The 22,802-nt window shown below is 39.8% G+C and overlaps 1 protein-coding gene across 7 annotated transcripts in view; it reads left to right on the top strand.

Annotated features, from left to right (window-relative positions):
- rasal2 (RAS protein activator like 2) overlaps window positions 1–22,802 on the top strand; it is a 388,464-nt gene that overhangs the window by 241,844 nt on the left and 123,818 nt on the right. For all 7 annotated transcript variants that reach the window (XM_080195958.1, XM_080195961.1, XM_080195959.1 and 4 more), the window contains exon 4: window positions 12,247–12,344. In XM_080195958.1, coding sequence (XP_080052084.1) covers window positions 12,247–12,344 — 98 coding nt within the window. The remainder of the gene's footprint in view (window positions 1–12,246; window positions 12,345–22,802) is intronic.

Here is a 22,802-nt window from a genome sequence, read left to right as displayed (position 1 = left end):
GACTCTGTCTACACTTTCTGCTACCTTGGCAAAGCGGCCAGCATAATTAAGGACCCCAAACACCCTGGACGTTCTTTCTTCCACCTTCTTCCTTCGGGAAAAAGATACGAAAGTCTGAGGTCACTGACTCGAGTACAGCTTCTTCCCTGTTGCTGTCAGACTTTTGAATTGTCTTACTTTGCATTAAGTTGATCTTTCTCTACACCCGAGCTATGACTGTAACACTACGTTCTGCACTCTCTCGTTTCCTTCCCTATGAACGGTATGTTTTGTTTGTATAGTGCTCAAGAAACAATACTTTTCACTGTATGTTAATATAGGTGACAATAATAAATCAAATCATATCAACTTCCTGTTGGAAGAGGCCAGAAGGCAACTCCCCATGTGAAGAGGGGCAACGACCTCAAATTTCTGCGCCTTTCATAAAAACTGATCTCAATATGGGTCAGGTAGGAATAAGGGAGTACGCATCCAGGCTGCCGCTGGTAGTTATCTTGGGAGTTGTTACTGAAAGGAAAGTATAACTAACTCAGTTTTAAATGCCCTGTTTTGGCACGGTCCCTAGAGAGAGCTGGACTATTCCACCTGCCTGTCTTAGAGGAATAATATGAAAGGGTCTCCTTAAGCTCCTTAAGGGGAAAAGGGTTAGAAAACAAATGATGAAAACCACATTTGGCCACTGATTTCATTTTTGTTGTGGTTGTGATAATTCTAGTGGGGGAGGGGAAATTGTTACTGTTGCTGTGTAATATCAGTGAGTAATCTACAACATTGCTGACTGCGGACATACAGGCATAGAAAGTATCTTATCCAGGAAATAGACTAAAAGCTTTAATGTCTCTCTTGGCAGCCTTTAAAATGGTCCATTAAAATCCATCAATATGAGCTGCAGAGAGCTCCAATGAGAAGGGTTTGTAATCAATAAAACACTCTTTGCATTCCCATTTATTGGAGGGCCGTCTCTGTTCTAATTTGTGAGAGAGGATGATAGCACTGTATGGAAGGTGTTGCTATATTCCGTGCAGCCTTTGTGGCCAGTGTCCAGATTCTGTGGAGAGAGAATGAGTTCCTTCCTCCATGGTAGAGCAGAGTGGTCAGACTGCATTGAAGATGAGGAACAGCTTCTTTTGTTGCTCGGTAGAAAACAGACTTTATCTGACCCCTAAACCTGTAGCAAGGTCTTTTTTCATTTGTATGTTTGATCGAATTAGTGGTTGAAAGCAGGTGATACAGGGCTGATGGGGATTTTGAAGCTTGTTTGGGTGAGACACACTGTATCAGACTGAAGTGAGAAAAGAAGGGTGCAGGGGTGTGGTGCGTGCTTGTAATGGTGAGCCTCTAGTCGAACGGTTGGCTGATCAGCACTCTGAAATGGTGCTTTAGGGACTGTGTGCCTGTTGAAAAAATTGTTTCTTGAAGTTTGAGTCATACTTTTACTCAGGGATGGAGGAATTTCTTCAGAAAGTTTTGAGTTTGCCAACCAGTGCTGTAAACCTTTTTTTTGCCTGTTAGAGACTGCTTCATATGTAATATAAATCTGAAGTGGCAGCAATGACAAACTGCTTCCCTTTGTTTGTGGATGCATATGTAATTTTTCATTCAAAGAAAAATCTTTCTGTGAACTGGGTGAACAATTCCATAACTGCAGTGAGACTTCCAATGATGGTGCAAATGTAGTGTCTAAATTCAGTTTGGAAGTGCTGAGTTTCAGAAACAGGATGATGATGCAAATACCAACAGGATTTTGTGCAGTATGACTGCGATGCAGACAACGGAGTTTCTAGAATTCTCCATTATTTCCTGAGTAATGTAAAAAGAAAATGGAATGTGTGCGTTGACAGCACAAAGGAAATATTCAGATATTACCACTTTGCAATAAGAAAACAGCAGATGTCTCTGCACTGGAGTTTATTTATATGGAGGAGGACTGCATTGTTGTCCAGTTGTAAAATAGAGTCACTGCCTATAAAATGTTCCATGCTCAGAATTGGTCCTTGATAACTGGAATATGTAGAACAATGCCGTGTTTATATCTGTGGAGGAGTTTTGCTCATTTGCTGCAGTACAGTGCAGAATTGCTTATGCTGAAAGTATTCCGAGAGAAGGGGAGGAGTTGCATCAGGAGTTGACACTGGGCTTCCTCTGCCTTGTTTTAATGCAGTGAACATTCGCTGTTGTTTCCCTGACAATCATGAGCATCTCTGCTAACCTTAGAAATGTGAAGGCACATTCGAGAGTGCTTGGTCTATTTCTGAGGCTGAATTGTTGGAATTCAGAACTGCAGACTTTGCTGTGATACGATGATCTCTGGAGTTTGCAGTCCCTGTTCATCGATGGAGCAGAGAAGATCCTGAGTGAAGGAAGTGTTTTATTTGGGCTGGGTAGCTTTTTATCAGTGATCGGTGTAAAAGTTGTGCTGGATTTTCTTAGTGTTTCTGGGAGTTCAGTCAGAAAAAGCACCAGTTTTGGGGGAAATTGAAGTAAATGCCAAGTAATAAATTGTGTTCGTGCACTTTTTTCCTACTTTGCTCAGGGAATGGTGTAGCTCAGTGCTTAAAGTAGGTCGGAAATATTTTGCCATTTAAAGTTGTTCTGTCTGATTATATTCTTCCCTCAATTCTATTCCTTTTATTTATTATTCTTTTTATACAAAAAAGTATTTTTATGCAACATGCATTCTAATTGTGATTTCCAATTGCCAGAGTTAAAGTTGTTTTTTGTGTATCAAAACCCTTCTCTTGTGTGATGGATTCTCAAAGACTTTCAAAGGTTTGAAGGACCTTGAAAGTGCTTGGGAGTTGATCAACACCCAAGCACTTTCTTTATGCATTGTAATTAAAATAGTATACTGCTGATACCACTCAGCCTATCAGGCAAGATCAATGGATTGTGGAAAACAGGGTTATTGTTTCCGGTTGATGACTGTTTTGTCAGAAGTGATAGATGTGTATTCTGTTTGATTAAACCTGTGAAATCAGTTACATATTCTTTGATATTTGGTCATGGTGATGACAGGTGTTAAATTAGGTGTGCAGAAGTGGCCTTGGTATAAATATTTAGTCAGTTTTTGCCTCTCCATTTAATATTTGTGATTGTCACAGTTAAGATCTTTTGACAGTTTGAGAGACTAACTGTTCTGTGCCATGTACCTTTGGGGAATGAATGAGATTGCATTCCTTTGAAAGAATTGTGCCCAATAGATAGCTAAGTACGTTGATAATTGCACTGCAAGACCTAATAATGAGGCCTTTGCTGGGAAAGGAATCTTTGTGAATACCTGATAAGGACAAGAACGGCTGAGGTGCACTTCCATGTTTGAACAGTCTGTCTCACTTTTTAAACTCATAGGTATAAAACAACTGCTTGGGTGATTTAACACAGTTCTTTTACCTGAAAGTACATCCCCACAAGTGTCGAGTGTCAATACTTTTAGGAGATGAGCTATCTAAAAGAGAGGAAGTGAAAGAAAGGAAACTCAGCATAAATAAATGTTGTTGCTTTGGCTAAGATCAAGCATCAGATCAAGCCCAAGATAGGGTACAATGCCTTCTCTTGTCAGCTTGGATCTTGCTTGTCTCTCTTGTGGGGACCATGAATTGGATTTAATTGGAATTTGAATTGGTTTTTAGAGCGAGCAAGGAATGGATTCAGGTCTGCCCAGTCCATGCTGAACATTTGGCTTTGTAACTTTAAGAGTGGAGTAAAAAAAAGTGTTGATTCTGCTTAGCATGCTGTGCCATTACAATTAAAATTAAAACAAGAATTATCTGGGCATACATGAGAAAGTTTGTAACCTTAGCTAAGTATTTTGAAATTGGTCATTCCCAATAAAATAAAATAACCACCTCCTTGAGAAAGAGGATGAGGAAGCTGAACAGTGAATCATCTCTTCTTGTTTCTACTTAATATTTTTAAAGATAGAAGATTTGCCGCATGCGTGGGTTACAATTTGTGTGAACTGGGCTGGTGGTGTTTCTGCTGGGGACAGCTTTTTTGTTACTGAAATACTGTATGTGCAAGCGAATTAATAAAATGGTTCATCACTGCGAAGCACAGCATCCTAGTGTCACTTACCTAATACGCTTACTTCATACTGTGTTTGTTTACATCACAGTGCTTGTAACGTGCACTTGTTTGCATCACCAGCCACTATTTTCATCTGCGGGCCAACCTCAACTTGGTGCCAACTTGGTGCCAATGCAGTCACGCTCGATAGCATCTCCCTTGTCAACCCTGGTGCTTTCATTTTGTCACCAGTGCACAGTGCAGTCCTCCGGCGAATATGGCTGTCTCGGAGACCAGCCAAGTCCCAGCTCTCCTCTCAGTACTACTGGTAAGTCACTGGAGTTTCATAAGATTTTTTTTAAAAAGCCTATGTTCCATCATTCGCAATTAATTGTTTTCTAGGAAGGTCTGTTGGAAGATAACATTTGTTTGCATACCAATATCATATATCACATACATTCTAAAGATTCTTCTTAATAGAAAATATTGGAGAGCATAGTATTTTCCACAACTTGCGTTTGTGTAAGTGGGAAAACCTAATCAGAAGTGAGCTGAAGATTAGAAGAAGCTACTATGGTTGATGCCTGTTTCCGAGTCCAAACTAAGACAGGGTGGGATGGCACAGGACAGAGAGGGTATGACTTGAATTAGGTTTGCTTTTATTTTGCTGAGCGTTTGTTGGAAACTTTTATTACACTTGTTGAAAGCAAAACGTCACAAACCAGATATTTAGAAAAAAACTGGCTTTATTTTACAAGAAATATTTCTGATACTTGTATTACTTTTTGGACAAATGATTCAAAAATTGAGATGCCTGAGCCCAAATCCAAACCATTGGTGGTGACTCTTGAGATTCGCGATAACTTGCAAAATGTTCATAGTTTAGTGATGTGGTTTGTATGTACAAACCTTCACTGGAGTTTGCATCTTAAGATTGACACTAATTATCCTGATGAGCATTTTCTCATGGACCTCAGTTTCACTTGTTTTGTTTCAGTGTTTCAAATTCAGTATCTTATATTACTGTTACTCTTTACTTGCGCTGCAGTTGGTTATATCTTTAAATCCAGGGTAATCTCTTTTCACATCCAGAGTACTGATTGAATGTGTGCATTTTAGAAACTACAAAAATTTCAAGTACACAATCATGTTTTTGTGCATAGAAAGACTGTGCTTTCATTTTTAAAATTTGCTAGCTTGTCCTGTTTGAATTTCAAGGCTTTGGTGGTTTTGCCTCATTGTTGGTTCTCAAAAAGAGAACATGTACTCTGAATCATAAATTACATAAATTTTGAGGCAGAATGCCAAACTTATTTTGTATCTGTAAATGAGGTGCTTGCAGATTAACAGAGTCACTGATTTCACTGATTATTTATTCATTCAGGGGATATGGGCATTGTTGGATAGGTCAGCATTTGTTCCCGGTCCCTGTTTGCAGTGCTAGACCATTTCAGAGGGCATATAAGAGTCAACCACATTGCAGTGGATCTGGAGTCACATGTGTCAGGCAAGGAAGGCAGATTTCCTCCCCTAAAGGAAGTTACTGAACCAGATGGGTTTTTACAAGAATCAACAATGATTTCAGGTTATCAGAAGATTTCTGATTCCAGAATTTTGTTGAATTCACCATGTGCCATCGTGGGATTCAACCTTGATTTCCAGAGTATACTCCAGGTCTCTGGATTACTAGTCCAGTGACAATACCATTACACCTTCAAACGCATGTACATATGACACACAAAGGCAAAGAATTTGGGTCTGCCTGAGAATATGCTGTACACCAGAACCTGTTGGTCACCATGTGCTCATTCAAACTAATGTTCATCATCCTCTGAAGTATGTGTAATTTGATTTGATTTATTATTGTCACATGTATTAGTCTACAGTGAAAAGTATTGTTTCTTGTGCACTACACAGACAAAGCATACCGTTCATGGAGAAGGAAATGAGAGATTGCAGAATGTAGTGTTACAGTCATAGCTAGGGTGTAGAGAAAGATCAACTTAATCCACTCATTTCGAATTGAACTGGCATTGAGCAGGAAAAGGGATTCAGGTAACATAGATTAGTAATTATTTTTTACACTTGACAATTACCTGTTGATTAAAGTGTACTCAATATGAAGATCTTGTTGATTTATCCTGGACTGTTAACTTAATTGTCAGGCTGGGATTTGCTGGGATTTTGAAGCTGAAGAATGATCCAAGATTGGGCTGAATACGAACATTAGTGTCAGAATTGAACAGGAACCGAAAGTTGCATGGTGGAGCCAGAATTTAGCAGGAACTGGACGCTGTGGAACCTGGCAGTAGAGATTTATTATCCATTTTTGGAAGTGGATAAGTTCAGTTGTGTTGAGTTTTGAAAGGGTGTTGATTGCCTTCAGTTATGTCTTTCAGAATTGTAATTGTTGATGTTAGGCATAACTGGTTTCCTATAAAGGAGTTTGATATTTCTCTCATGTCGATTGTAACCCTAAATGTACTGTGATATTGATAACACTTTCCATTGTCAGTAACAATCATATTGGAAAGACTTTGATTTCACTTATTCAGTTATTGAGTGGGTTCTGGGGTTTACTCCGTCATCAATAGCCACCTGGAAGTTACAGTCCATGACTCATAGAAATTTATAGCACAGAAGGAGGCTCCCCACTGGGGCCCATTGTGTCTTTCTTTGAGAAATACAAATCTTGCTAGCCTCTATCCCCAAAGCTCATTGTCATCATTACAAAGAACTGATGTGCTCTTTTTGCTTGTGATTTAATCATAAAACAGAATAACTTATTTGATTATCCTAATTGCACATAACTGAGGGAAAGATTTGGTAAAGCTCTAGAAAGTGTCAAATAAATTAGCATCTCCTCAACCTGTCAACTCCTAGTGTTGATATATTGAATGTTGGCTGGAAATACTTTTCAGTCAGCACTTGTTTGAGCCATTTGTCTGACCTGTCGACTATAGCTATATGGAAAATAGTGAGCAATGAATCCTTTGTAATCATCTGTGAATAATGGGGAACTGTGGGGGGAAAAGCCATTGATTGAACAAACTGGAGTCGTACATCACAGTCGTTTGGGGATGGCAGCACAGGGTTACTGAGCAGAGGAGGCATCAACATTGATGGCTAAGGTAATGCAGTGCTTATGCTCCATAACGTAAGGCTGTTTGTGACTGCTCTGTTCCTTCTTTCCTTGGCAAAATTTGCTGTAAAACAATGGCAGCACAGTGGTTAGCACTGCTGCCTCACAGCACCTGGGACCCCGGGTTTAATTCCCAGCTTGGGTCACTGTCTGTGCGGAGACTGCACATTCTCCCCATGTCTGCATGGGCTTCCTCCAGGTGCTCCAGTTCCTCCCAAAGCCTAAAAGGTGCATTGGCCATGCAAAAATTCCCCTTCAATGCACAAGAGCAGAAATGTGGCACAAGAGGATTTTCACAGTGGCTTCATTGTAAGCCTGCTTGTGAAAATACTAAATAAATTTGAAACTTAAAACTTGACTGTAGATCCGAATTCCACATTTGTATCCACCTATATTATGTGTACAGTTGTCAGAAGCAATGAGACAAATAAAAGATGCTATTTCAAAAGCTTACTGACACTGCACAGCAGCTGAAACAAACATAAACATCCTGAATAGGCTTGGAAGCATAAGAATGAAGTAGTTTTGGAGCCAGGTTGGCTTCTTACCTTTCTTTTCTTGAGTTACACATAAATGTCAAGGGGAAAGGGCTTTCTTCAGTTGCAGGAGGCAGAACAACAACAAAAGATTGCTGTTGTACTGCAAAAGGACCATGCAGGCCTATGTTCGTGATGCTATTTGCTGGTTAGAACAGTGCACTCTGGGTGGAGCACTTCAAACTGTATGTAATGTGCCAGTTGGCAGAATTAGCACTCCATTTATTCTTTTTTTTTGACTTTGCTGTGAAGACTACTTTGATGGAAAATCAAGAAATACTGAATGATTCCGTACTGAGTGCTGGTTTTGATTTCGAGCCCTGTTGCTTTGCCTTTTGCTAATGTTGAGTTTGTTATTCCTTGACCTTTTGTATGCAGGATTAAATTACCTCCAGTGATATGCAGGTTGGGCTTCGATGACTCATTGAACAAAAACTGGATAGGCCACTGCTCGGCTCCTTTGCAACATAATCACTCACTGCCTGTAGTCTAGAGATGATTGCATTCTTCCATTTTATCTTTGTTCAGGAATTCATGAGAAACACAGTGATAAGAATGGATTGTATGACCAAAAGAAGTATTGGGACAAAAGCACAGGTTAATTTGAAAATAAGCTTAATAACCACATGAGGGAGAAAAAAAATAGGCAGATTGGATTAAATGGGATGGGAGAGAGCTCGCAGAGCATAAAGGCACAGGCAACAGGATCTTGATCAGTTGGGCTAGTGAGCTGATGAATGGCAGATGGAGTTTAATTTAGATAAATGCAAGGTGATGCATTTTGGTAGATTGAACCAGGGCAGAACGTAATCAGTTAATGGTAGGGCGTTGGGAAGAGTTACAGAATAAAGAGATCTAGGGGTACATGTTCATAGCTCATTGAAAGTGAAGTCACAGATGGACAGAGCAATGAAGAAGGCATTCAGCATGCTTGGTTTCATTGATCAGAACATTGAATACAGGAATTGGGAGTCTTGTGGAAGTTATACAAGACATTGATATGGCCACATTTGGAATACTGTGTACAGTTCTGGTCACCCTATTATAGAAAGGATATTATTAAACTAGACAGAGTGCAGAAAAGATGTACCAGGATGCCAAGTGGACTTGATTGTTTGACTGAGAAGGAGAGGCTGGATAGACAGATTTTTTTCTCTGGAGCATAGAAGGCTGAGGGGTGATCTTATAGAGGTCTATAGAATAATGAGGGGCACAGATCAGCTAGATAACCAATACCTTTTCCCAAAGGTAGGGGAGTCTAAAACTAGAGGGCATAGGTTTAAGGTGAGAGGGGAGAGGTATAAAAGTGTCCAAGGGGGCAGTTTTTTCATAGAGTGGTGAATGTCTGGAACAAGCTGCCAGAGTCTTAGTAGAGGTGGGTACAGTTTTGTCTTTTAAAAAGCATTTTAGACAGCTCCATGGGTAAGATGGGTATCGAGGGATATGAGCCAAATGCGGGCAATTGGGATTATCTTAGGTGTTTTAAAAAAAGGGTGGCATGGATAAGTTGGACCGAAGGGCCTGTTTCCTCTAATGCTTTAATGCTGTAAACCTTTATGACTCTAGGCTATTTGGGCTAATTGACCTGTTCTTGTGCTATGTCCTTGGAATAATTTTATTTAACTGAACTTATGTTGCTATTAAGGAATTTTTCTTTCCTGTGTTACTGACTTGAATAAAATGCTTCATCATATACAGGTACTTCTGGGGTATAGTTACTGTTGTCAGTAACCAATGTGTGTGTAAGAAGTACCACATGCAACCTTGCTTGGAATGTTGCATGCTTCATTGTCATTTTTTCCACCATAGGTGTACAAACAGTTCTTCTTGCTTGGGAATTAAATTCCTGGATTTCCCCACTTCATCTCCATAATTTTATTTTCCTTCTCCCATCCCAAATTCAAATCCCTGAGTAGCATGCTGTGTTGGGTTTCTGGGATGTGAATGTCACCCATCCTTATTACTGTTCCTTAATTGCCCCTGAACTGAATGGCTTGCGAGAGAACATTAGTCAACAAGACACAATTGACAATGGTTTCATGGTCATTATTAGATTTTTATTCAATTCAAATTTCACCATCTGCCAAGGTGAAATTTGAGACCAGGTCCCCAGAGATTACTAACCCAGTGACAATACCACTGCACCTTCGCCTCCCCATGCAAGAAATACAGACGATTGCTAGTACTTTGTTTCTTCACATGGAAGCCCAATGGGTTTGTCTATTTGTCCTCTAAGTGGATAGGAGTATTACATGCAGTTCAGGTTCTGGTCTCCTCAGGCCACACTTCACATTATGGCCCTTCCTGCCAGCAAGATTTTCTGGTCCTGCACATGGTGACCTCCCATAGCATATTGCCTCGAGGTGGAGAAAGCGGGGCATGCAAAACCCCATAGACATCAGCAGGATTGGAAGATACTGCCGCCAGCCAATGGCCACTTCTGCCGCTGGAAGGCTGTATGCCATGGAGGGGCTAGAAAATCCCATCCAATGTTTTGCATGATCTTTTTCCACTGTACTATGTGCATATACTCCCACTCCATCCCTCTTTTTTAGTCACTGAATAATATACCCTGTCTCATTCCTACAACTGGCAATCTCTAGAATTTCCATCCAGCTTTATTGCTAATTGACACCATACTGTTTCTGAAGGTGAACAGCAATCCCAGATCAGATCAGGAAGTTCTAATTTTTAATGCATATTGCATTTGAAAACAGTGCATAAATAAATATTCCTCTGATATTATCAACAGAATTAGCTTTACAAAAAGGTATTTTGGCTGCAGTTCCGACCATTTATTAAACATGCGTTTATTGCAAGTGGAATTGACTGGAGCATGCTGACACAATCTTGCTTTTAATATAATTAGTAATGTCCTTGCCAGGCACATTTAAAGAATTGCAATTTGTTTCTCGGTAGTGTTGCCTGTGCTTTTAAGAATGAGCAGCATCAGATCGGACTTGATAAAGGGGTGTTGCTGTGGAAGACAAGATTTTTACCTCTTAGGGTGTAGATTGGGACATGGAGAGGGAAAAAGACAACACAATTTTTAATTAAAAATAGGAAAGATAACTGAAAAACATATATATTTATGCTGGGTGTCTCTATATTCTGGAGTCCATTGCCAATGAAATTATTGTCCGCACGAATGTGAAGGTAAGTATCAATTATATCACTATTAAAAAATGCTCCAATATTTGGCACCTTATTCTTGGTATCTCTAAGAAGAGAGGTGGCCAGCCTGTTTGAAATGGGAAGTTTAATTTTCTGCTAAATTGTATTGGTCCCAGTCTCTGCTTCTTGCTCTCTGTCTAGGGACATAGATTACATTACCCCCATCTCTGCGTACCACAATGCTGAACTGAGGAAAAGGTGATGATTTGCAATCTTCAAGAATAAGTGACCATTTGTGACCAGCCATGTTAAATTCTGCTTGGGTCCAAGGTTGCAAGCAGGCTTTTTTGGACATTTGTGGAAATGGCAACCTCCAGCACTGTATTGCTCCAGGCATTCACTAATAAAACCAATTCCTCTGATCTGGTGCTGCCTTCAATGGGAGCAACTAAAACATGAACATATTTCAAATAATGTTAACTCAACCAAATCCATGAACTTTCTGCCAGGATTAGTACATTAAATTGACTTTGACTTTTGCAATTTCAGATGGTACAATTTATTTCAAGTGGATTGAAAGAAATAACTTGCTTTGCATCCATTTGAAGTTGTGTGGAAGTAGAGTTGAATTTCTTGCATCAATGATCTCATATTTCCTGCTAATTGTGACTTCACCTGTATCTTTTGAAGGTAGTTGACGTATTGAGAACTCATCTTTTCCCTGGAAAATTGATTGGGTGATCTTGCAGACCTCTTAGTGATCAGGTTGACACCTCTAATGGAGAACAATGAACAGTGACAGGTTTGGTGGTGGGGTAGTTTGCTGGGATAGTGAATTCACTATGTAATTGACCTTTATTGACCAAGATGCCAAATAACTCTTCATAGAAGAAAACTCATGGAATTGTGCTCATTTGCAGTGTGCAACTATGGGAAAAAAAGAGTGAGCATTCTTGTTGGGCATTGAGGTATTTTGTCTCTTGAGATGGTCCCCTGTGCAATTCCTGGCCTGACCTAATTTGGTTCATCACTTGGTGTATTAGTAAGTCGTGGGCCAAGCAATATGGTCCCAGATCACTGCGAATGCTGCATTGCAGTTAACTCCATGGTAGATATATAATTTCTCCAGGATGATTCTTACAATTCTTGGCCTCCAACTATTCCATGGCAAATGTTTTATTGAATAACTTGATGTGTAGTTCATGGCAGGAAGGGCTTTTGCAAGTAACTTCTGGCCCAGTTTTGGTAAATGAGCCTCTCTGTGTCTGTTGTTTGAGTCACTGCCCTATTCTAATGTCCAATTTTGGAAAATATACACCTTAGGTTTATCAGCTCAGTCATGTTGTGAGGCTACAGTAAAAGCAGTCTTTGTTATTACTTGTGTGTTTTCACCATAGCACAGTGTTTGTATGAATGTCATAACTGATTTTAAACATTTGCTTGTTGCAGAGCCACCTGGAGAACGTTCCCCACGGCGGAGGAGTATTTCAGGCCCAGGATCATCTGAGAAAGCGAATGGAATGGAGGACTCCACATCTCCATTCAAGGTGGTGTATTCTCTAATTAATAAAATTAAACTGTTACTTCTAATTTTTATTTGTTTTATTTTTCTTCTCATTGTGTGTAATATTGCATGTCTTGATTCTAATTGCAACTAAAGCTTTAAAAAAGCTTTTTTTTGGGAATTGGGTAATATTGCAGTAACACCACCAACAATTCACCACATGCAAACCTCATATTTAATTCAATGTAAGGAACTTTCCCCTAGTGACCCTCCAAGAAGGTTGCTGCTTTCTTTCACAAAGGTGGAATAAACTATTGTCTTGTTTCAAGATAATTGCTCAAATCAGCTAACCTGAAGGCAAAGTGGACAGATTCTTGATCAGCCAACTCATGAAATCATTAGCTAATTGTAAAACTATAAGGGGTTAAAATTAAATGGAATGAACACTCAAAAATCAAACTCAAATGTACAGCTCTCAAAATGTGCCATTGATCAAGCATTGATTTAACATGAATCAAACTGTTATATAGTTAGACATGGGTTCACTCCTGAACTTCCATGTAGGGAGTCCCTTATCTTACTTGGTTGTTTCTTGGAAAAGCATAGAATAGAACTAACAAGTCAGCAAAACTATAATCAGGTGATTATTTAGAAACTAATTGTTAAATGGAAATAGGAAATACTGATCTTGGACTACACAAGGATATAAAACTTGAACACAACACAATCTAACTTCAGTGTCCATTGTCTTGCCAGGCATATTACAGTTATGTGACTCTTTGATGTCACACAGGAACTGTGTAACAATTAATTATTTAATTATCCTTAAAGAGGCATTATTCTCAAATAAACATGTGTTTAATGAACACACTGTCAGTCTTGCATTATTCCTTGCTTGAATTTCAACATTTGCCTTTGCTGGCCACCAAACATCTGGTTAGAAGTCATCAAATTAAGTGGGCAATTTGACCGAGATGGATCATCTGCTCAGCACTCTGTCTGAAGTTGGTTGAAAATATTTTTCCCTCTGTTTTGCACTTCAGTATCACAGAGGGTGGGCATGTTTATGGAGCCTAATCTGGTTAGTTGATTCTCTGCCAGTATTCATGATTGGATATGGCTTATCTACTTGGACCTAATCCATTGGTTATGGGATTGCTTACCATTGTCTATTGCTTGCTCCTTCCATTGTTTGTCAAGCACCCGCAATGGCCACAGTCAGTGCTGGCTTAATAATTTGCATTACCTCCTAGTTCAGAAGATGAGAACGTATTTGTCTCCTGACAGTTTTCTGCTGTCGTCCTGGTTTCTGCCACCTTGGCCTGTAATGTCATAGCATGTTGCAAAACATTTAGGTGATGTGTCTGAGTGGCTAGAAGTTTGTGGACACAGATGTAGGTGATGAGATGCTAGATGTTGCAGTAATAAGTGGATGAAGTAGAGTATGTGCATTATCAGGCTTGAGCCACAATTTATATGGATTGCTGATGAATGAATGATGGAGATGTGGCACACTGGTATGAGAGGTTGGTGCAGTGGGTAGAGAATAGTAATTAGTGACTTTGGAGTAGGAGTAGGTCGTTTGGCTCTTTGGTCCTGCTCCACCATTTGATGAAATTATGATTGATCCTCCACTTACCAAGTTAGAAGAGAGCTGTGATTTGAGGATCTCTCAATCTGAACATAGCTCCAGGTAGCAATCCATGTACTGAGGGACTGCAGGCAGTGAAAATTTGAAATTTTGGAATAAAAGACTTTCATCTGCTTTAAAAAAAACAAGTTTTTAAAAGAAGATATTGGTCCTGACTGGACAGCACAGGAGCCACTAGTGAAATTGACAAAAGGATTGCTATGAGAAGAAGCAGAGGACAATGAACTCTCCAGCTAGCCAGAAAAATGGGAAAACTGGCGAAATTGACGTAGAAGTTTTGGAAAAACCCATTGAGAAGGGAGGACTGAAAGAGCGCAGAGAGGGTGAGGAACTGGAAGATCTCAGAGGACTACTGGAAAATCTTGGAGGGTGGGGACCCGAAAACCCCAAAGAGGGACAAACATTGGAAGACTCTGGACAGGAGGGTGCAAAGAGAACCCAGAAAGAAAGCAACAGAAAACCCGAAATGACTAACTGAAGGCTGAAGCAGCAAGACTCAGTTGTGTCCTGTCCTTTTGTACTGTGATGATAAGTTCTGTGAAAGTTTTAGGAATAAACTGCAAGCAAACAGTAAAGCTGCAATTAGTCAGAAAATAAGGCAACCACAGCAGAAGAAGTAACAGTGAAGAGGAAAGGGTTGGGTAAACTTAACCAAGAGCTACAACAAATAGGAAATGAGTTGAGAAGTTGTGACCCAAATCTAAATGAGAAAAGGTCCAGCTGTATCAAAACTTCATTTTGGTAGATCCAATTCAGATGCGAGCCATAAATTAAATGGCAGAACCATCAGGAGCATAGACACACAAAGAGATCTTGGACTACAGATCCACAGATCCTTAAAAGTGGCAGCACAAGTGAAAAAGGTGGTGAAGAAAGCATATGATATGCTTGCCGTCATCGGACAAGGCATCGAGTATAAAAGTTGGCAGTTTATGTTACGGTCATATAAAACATTTGTTCGGCCGCATTTGGAATACTGCGTCCTAATTCTGGTCACCACACTAACAGAAGGATGTGGAGGCTTGGGAGAGAGTAACAGGTTTACCAGGACGTTGCTGGTATGGAGGGTATTATCTTGAGAAGAGATTGAATAAACTGGGATTGTTCTCCCTGGAAAGAAGGAGCCTTGAGGGATGACCTGATAGAAGTTTTTATAAAATTATGGGAAGTATAGATAGGGTGAACAGCTGAGAGCTTTTGCCCAGAGCAGAAATAACCATTACAAGGGAGCACAAGTTCGAGATAAGGGAGGAAAGGTTCAGTGGAGGTGTGTGGGACAAATTTTTTACACAGAGGATGGTGGGGGCTGGAATGCATTACCAAGTGAGGTGATTGAGGCAGTTATGTTAGCTACATTTACAACTTACCTTGAAAGACGTGTGAACAAATGGGGAGTGGAGGAATATAAGCGGTTGGTTTAGATGGGTAAACGTGATCAGCTCAGGCTTAGAGGACTGTAGGGCCTGTTCCTGTGCTGTACTGTTCTTTGTTCTTCAAGAAAAACAAGCATTATGAAAAAGGTGTAAGTAGCTAGGAAATATATTGGGGTCAGGAAGGAACAATACAAGGTTCACCAACAAGTGGTGAATGAATTGAACTTAGGGCAGAGCTATCATTTGCCAGATCTATTATTGGTAATTCTTTCACGATCCAATCAAAGATCGAACTACCAGTTATGTAGAATATACAACTGAGCTTGAGAAATTGACATTCTGCAGAGAAGCAGAAACTGTCCAGTATTTGAGGGTGCTGAGGAGGACACCGCAATGGACAAACCCAAAGAGAGAACACAACTGTTGGAGCAAGTTAGCAATTCAGGGAAATTGTCTAATAAATACAACAAGAAGGAAGAACTGTTGAACAAAGAAGTAGAGTTTGTTGCAGCTACTAAAAAAAAGAACATGTCAATTCTCTGAGAACACGCAATGCATGAGAAAGGAGAGATTGTTATTGGATGTTGTTGAAATGTTGGATTCATGTTGGGAGAAACTCAGAAACCGATAAAATGAATAGATTGCAGAAACAGACCAATGGAGTTAAACTTGCATTTACCGAGAATGAGAATCAAAATCTAAGAAGCACAGCTTAATCATCAGATACGAACAAATCACCTCTCAAATGAGTGCGATTGAAAGGCATTCTTGACCATTTACCCTATCAAATTCTGCTAGCTAACTGCAAGCAAAGCTTCTTGCCTTCCTGGAGTCAAAATTCTGCTGTTGATGGTTTTGCTAGCTAGTACCTAGAGTCTCTCTCTCTCTCTCCTCCCTGGTGTCTTGGGAAGCTGTTCTGACTTCAAGCTTGTGTGTCTTGAGAATGGCAGCAATCAACCAAAGAACTGAGTTCCGAGAGCATCACGTATTTTCTGTGCTAAACCTGTGGCAGGGGTTTTGTTTATAGGATTTGATTGATTGGAATGGTATTTAGCTGTTACTAATTATCCAATATCATGGTTGTTTTTTTTGTTTGTAATTGGTAAAAGTTATTGCTAATTTTCTTTCCATACATACTAACTGTATTTCTTAAACTTTATTTGATAAAAGCTCCCCAATGGGTCAGTTGAATCATAACTGGATTTGCTGTTGTCTTTTCCAGTGCCTGGATCGATGTTGGGTGGTCTGTCTGGTTTCATTCCTTTGTGTGCTTTTTTTGTAGTGGTTGAATATGGATACAGACTGCTTCAGTATCTGAGGATGCTAATGATAGAAACATCCCATACACACTTAGACCCCTGCTGACCTTGCAGCCAGTCAGCAGTGCAATTAGCGCTGACCAGCATGCCATAATCATGGTGCTGTGCGCAGAATTTTTTCATGTTGCAGGCAGTACCTTGACCAGATGTAGAGTACTGCATATTTTTAGAATTATTCTTTTATAATTTTTTAGAAGTCAGATAATTCACTGAAGCTTATCACCAGAATTTATTTAAGTTTTATTGTTTTACATGTTTAGACTCCAACCAATCATTTAATTAAGTGCAAAGTTTGCAGGGCTATGAGGAAAAGGAGACAGAGGGACAGTGGGACTAATTGAGCTGCTGTTGCAGAGAGCCAGCATGGACACGACAATCATGTGGGCTCCTTCCATGTTGTAACCATTTTCTGATTTGTGCTGGTAAAATGCAGGCTGCCAGGAATGTACGTATCACAGTCAAATAGCCCTGACAGGCTCAGACGATTTGGATGAGTTTGTGGAGAATTGTACATTACTATAAAACACCAGTTTTATGGAGATGCAATACATTTTGATAAAAAGTTTCCACTTGAAGCCCTGACTTTCTGACCATGGAAATCATGTTCTCGACGATGTAAGGTTGGTGTTAAAATAGGACTTTTCTTGGAATCACTGGTGGAGGAACGAGCTTTAATCGGAGTGTATGGGTGGACACCAAAATTAGCAATCTGGACTGTTAAACATTAGCAATCTGGACTGTTAACCTGTTTTCTCAGCTAAGAAAACAGGTTTTAACAGTCCAGATTGCCCCATGATTTAAGAAAAGGAATTGGAAGGGAGTACAGGCTCAATGATTTTCATGGACCTATTCTATCATTCAATTGGTGAACATCCAATTCAAGTTCACTTTCCTGCCCTATTCTCATTTCTTAACTTCCTAAATGCCCAAAAATCTATTCTACGTTGCAGAAATCATTACACTTCAAAACTGAGTAATTGGATGTGAAACACTTCTAATTATTCTCTAGTTGTGAGAAGAGGCATGTGAATACAAGGTTTTCACTCTTTTTCATGATCTCTATCTTGAATATGCTTATTGACTTGAGCATCCACAAACTACTTGAGGTAAAAAAGATTCCAAAGTTTCTGAAACCTCAGTGAAGAATTATTTCTTCTTCTCTGTCTTAAATGGCTAAATCCCTATCTTGAGATTTTGACTCCTTAGCCAAAAAAGACAGGTTCTCAGCATCTACCCTCTCAGTCTCACTTAATAATTTTATACACTTTTGAATGAGATCAGACTTTCAGACTTCTGAACTCTAGCACAGGCACATGCTACTCAACCTCTCCAGATAGGATAGCCGTTTCATCCCAGGAAACAATCTAGTGAACCTTTGCTGCATCCTCTTCTAGGGAAGTGTTTCCTTCCTTAGTAAGTAGTCTCACAACACCAGGTTAAAGTCCAACAGGTTGTATTTGGTAGCTCGAGCTTTCCGAGTGTTACCCCTTCATCAGGTGAGTGCCTGATGAAAGGGCAATGCTCCCAAAGTTTGTGCGACCAAATAAACCTGTTGGGCTTTAACCTAGTGTTGTGAGACTGTTTAGTGGGCTTTCCTTCCTTAAGAATGGAGACCAGAACTGTGCATAGTACACCTGGTATGATCTCACCAAAGCCTTATTTTGTTGCATCAGGGTTTCCTTATTCTTTATATTTCAATTTTCTTGGAATAACAGTGAAATACCATTTCTCTTCCTAATTATCTACAAGTGTGATTCATACGCAAAGACCACCCCGAATCCTTTTTAATATCAACATTTACCAGTCTTTTGTGTATAATAAAAAAAAATCCATTCTTCCTATCAGTGTGTAATTTCACATTTCCTATATCATACACTCACTTTGCCACCTTTTGTTACTGTGGCCATCCAAGTCGGACCATCACCCATATACTGAACTTTTAGCCTGCGAGATCCTTATGTTATGGCGTTGTAACTATTCACACACTTGTTGTACAAACCTGTGTTTTAACCTCTACCAGCAAATAAAGACACAAAGTTGACTTTAGATACTTTAAACACAATTTCCTTTATTTGTAGCTGCTTAAACAATAGTAGATACTTGCAATGCAGTGACCAAATATTCCCTATTTGTTACTTCACTTAAGGTTGATTTCCACTTGCATCGCTTCTCGGCCTTTAAGTGTAGTACTGACATGCTGCGTTTGGTTAAAGTCATTAGGTTACATTCCAGCTTCATTTGAAGCAATTTTTTAAAGTGGTATCTCGGCCTTTTGGCTAAGATGCAAATGAGATCAAGCCTTGGAGGAGGAGGTATGCCTACTCCAATCAGCTTGGTTCATGTAGATCAAGCTCAAGACAGGAGGTGAGAGCCCTGTCTTGTCACCTTGGATCAGGAATGTCTCAACAACTTGAGACTCTGAATTGAACTTGATTGAATTGGAATAAAAACAAAAAGATGAAATCTGACCAGGATTTTGCCACATGGATATCAGCCTTTTCTTATTTCCAGATGTTAATCTCTTCTTCCTGTGAGCTTTTATCTCTGGGTTTTCCACACTGCCCACAAACTCTTTGTGTTGGTGTTCATATACCTCAGAAGTTCCTTGGCAACTAGCCAATGAATTGATCAGAAATCCAACTGCATCGTTCGATTAGGCCAATCAAATAGAGCCAACACAGACTTTCCATATCCCATCATGTTAGGCCTTAAGCACGTGTAGCTAACATTCCGATGCCCATATAAGGAATACTGGCTCCAAATTGTCTGTAAACAACTCCTTAAGCCCTTGTTTGGGGACAAACCGTTATGTCTAACACCTTGTGTCATTTGATACGTTTCAGGCCAGCTTGACCACAGGAAATCCGAACATACTTAAAAAAAACAACCTGAGCCAGAAGTCAGGTTTGCTTGAAGATCTTTCGGCATGTTAAAAGTTAAATCTCTGCAGGCCATTCAGCCACACTATATCAACTGAACTTGTTAACTGGATGGTTAACTTCAACTTCAAACTATAATCAACAGGCTTGAGTATTTTACAATTAGCTCCTGACTCAATTGAAGGGACCAAGTTATTGATATGGATTGTAAATGGGTGAGGGCTTAGTACTGATCCTTTGGCACTCCACTTGTTGCACTCTGCCATCCTGAAAATTATATATTTATTCTTAGTCTCTATTTTCTGTCCATCAATTAGTCTTTACTCTATGCTATTACATCACACCCCATCCCAGGAATCAGAACCTTGTGCAGCGGCCTCTCTTGTCAAATGCCTTTATCAAATGCCTTCTGAAAATCCAAACATGCCACATCTGCTGGTTCCCTCTTATCTACCCGGCTAGTTAGATCTTCAAAAAAAAATTCTCATTTATTTCTGTTTCTCATTCAAAAAATCCATGTTAAATCTGCCTAATTATTGTGATTTTTATCATGTCTTGTTTCCATACCCTTGATTGAATGATAGATCAAGCTCAAGGAATGAATGGCTTACTCCTGTTCCTATGTTCCTCATAGGCTTTGAGATGTGCCTAATTACAGCATTTAGACCTTGTAGTCTTGATGGAACCAGCATGGTAATACAGAAATAGGTTGTATGCTACTTGCTATAATGGTCCTGTCATTTTACTATAGAATGTCCTCTCATTTAATATGAGTGCCAGAAGATCTGTTTTTGTTATTAAGCATAAAATACACATGCAGGCTAGAATTTAATTAAAATGCACGTGAATATTATTAACCAAAATGCATTGCATGAAGGAGAAGCAAAATTATACACCACGGCTAGCATCCCGGATTGGGACACTCTTGTCGTTAACATCAGCTGAGTTTGTGACACTTAAGTCAGAACTGATGCTAAATAGTTACCTTTGTTTATGACTCAGTAATTTGAAGAACCTCTTGGGAAGATGGTGCAATAAATCTAACTGAAAAGCTGTTCTGATTTATTAGTTGCAAATTCACTGCAGCTTTTATGCAACTACTTTTTGGCTGCAGTCTTTTCAGCTGAATTTCTCCTCAACACAGTAGCGTGTGTGTCCATTTGATCACTTTTCGATGGATAGATAATTGAAATGTACAGCGGTGCTGGGAAAAGGGCTCAATTTCCATTTGTGTGTTTGCTGACCAGAAAATAAGGGATTGAACTGAATACTAGATCATAGATGCAAATGACTGAGATCTCTCAGACATGTTGGAAAAGGGTGGAGCACCTTGTTCACATCCTCACTTCGGAGGGATTGTGAGTTCTTACACAATTATTGTTCATCAGACATGAGCCCAATGTGCTAATACAATTTTGTGAATTTTTGGACCACAGGCATGCAATCATTCTTTTGATCAAGGTAGTTGCATAAAAGCTGCAGTGAATTTGCAACTAATAAATCAGAACGAATTATCAGAACAGTTAGATTTATTGCACCATCTTCCCAAGAGGTTCTTCATATTACTGAGTCATAAACAAAGATAACTATTTAGCATCAGTTCTGACTTAAGTGTCACAAACTCAGCTGATGTTAACTGCAAGAGTGTCCCAATCCGGGATACCAGCCATGGTGTATAATTTTGTTTACAGGAACGGTGTGAGAAGCCATGTGCGAGACCCAGTGAGATCTGCAACCAGCACAATCATTGTATAGGAGAAACCACAATAAACCTACCGTGCAGAAAGAGGCCATTTGGCCCACTGAGTCTGTACCAACCACAATCCCACCTCGGCCCTACCCCCATATCCTACATATTTTACCCACTAATCCCTCTAACATAGACATTCCAGGACACTAAGGGGCAATTTTTAGCATGGCCAATCAACCTAACTCGCACATCTTTGGACTGTGGGAGGAAACTGGAGCACCCAGAGGAAACCCAGGCAGACATAAGGAGAATGTGCAAACTCCACACAGACAGTGACCCAAGACGGGAATCAAACCCAGGTCCCTGGAGCTATAAAGCAGCAGTGCTGACCACTGTGCTACCATGCAGCCTCTGTAGAAAATTTAATGAGAGTCGTAGTGGACTTGCCAAACTTCCTTAGTCTTCTGAGAAAACAAAGAAGAGACATTCACACAAACAGGACTATAATGATCTAAGATAGTTGCATACAAGAAACTACTAAACACACCCACACAAGTTAAAGTAGAAATGACCCTTTTTGTTTCAAAGTACATTTACAATATCTGAACTCTTTCAGAACTTCCTCCTTTCCAAGCGATCAAATTCAATAGATCAATAAGTAAAGGCCAATTTACAGTTAGCACATTATATATGATTGAGTTATACTAGGGAATTTTTCTTCTTGGTTCAGCAAAGATACAGTTTAACTGTCTCCACGTAGGTTTCTGCACTCTTGATTTATTATTGACATATATATTAACAACAGTGAAAAGTATTGTTTCTTGTGTACTATACAGCCAAAGCAGACCATTCATAGATATGGAAAGGAGAAAATGCAGAATGTAGTGTTACAGTCATAGCTAGATCATAGTGAAAGATCAATTTAATGTGAGGTACACCCATTCAAAAGTCTGATGGCAACAGGGAAGAAGCTGTTTAGTTGGTGCTTGTCCTCCAAATTTTGTGTCTTTTTCCCTATGGGCAAAGGTGGAAGAGAGTGTGCCTGGGTTGCACAGGATCCATATGCTGGCTGTTTTTCTGAGGCAGCGGGAAGTGTAGACGGCACAGGCTGGTTTGCGTGATAGACTGGGCTTCATTCATGATCCTTTGTAGTTTCTTGCAGTCTTGAATAGAGCAGGAGCTATACCAAGTGTGTCACAACCAGAAAGAATGCTTTCTATTGTGCATCTGTAGAAGTTGGTGAGAGTCATAGTGGACATGCCAAACTTCCTTAGTCTTCTGAGAAAATAGAGGCATTGGTGGGCTTTAACTATTGTGGCAGCATGGGTGGGACCAGGACAGCTTATTACTGATCTGGTCACGAAAACCTTGAAACTGTCAACTGTTTCTTCTTCGTCCCCTACTTAGCTGCTTGCTAGAACCAGCTTATAGGCTGCTAGATGGAAACCTGCCCTCGTGCAACTAGATGGAATCTGTCTCCTATTTCCACGAAAATGTTGCCACTTATATTACTGTTTCTTTTTGAAGATTTTTTGTGTTTTTGGTTGCATGTCCCCAGAGCTTCTGTTAGTGCTTAAAGATTAATGTAT

The sequence above is a fragment of the Carcharhinus amblyrhynchos genome, chromosome 9 (genome assembly GCF_965287045.1).
Source record: "Carcharhinus amblyrhynchos chromosome 9, sCarAmb.v2.hapA, whole genome shotgun sequence".
Taxonomy (NCBI): domain Eukaryota; kingdom Metazoa; phylum Chordata; class Chondrichthyes; order Carcharhiniformes; family Carcharhinidae; genus Carcharhinus; species Carcharhinus amblyrhynchos.
This window is presented reverse-complemented; position numbering and strand designations above follow the sequence as displayed.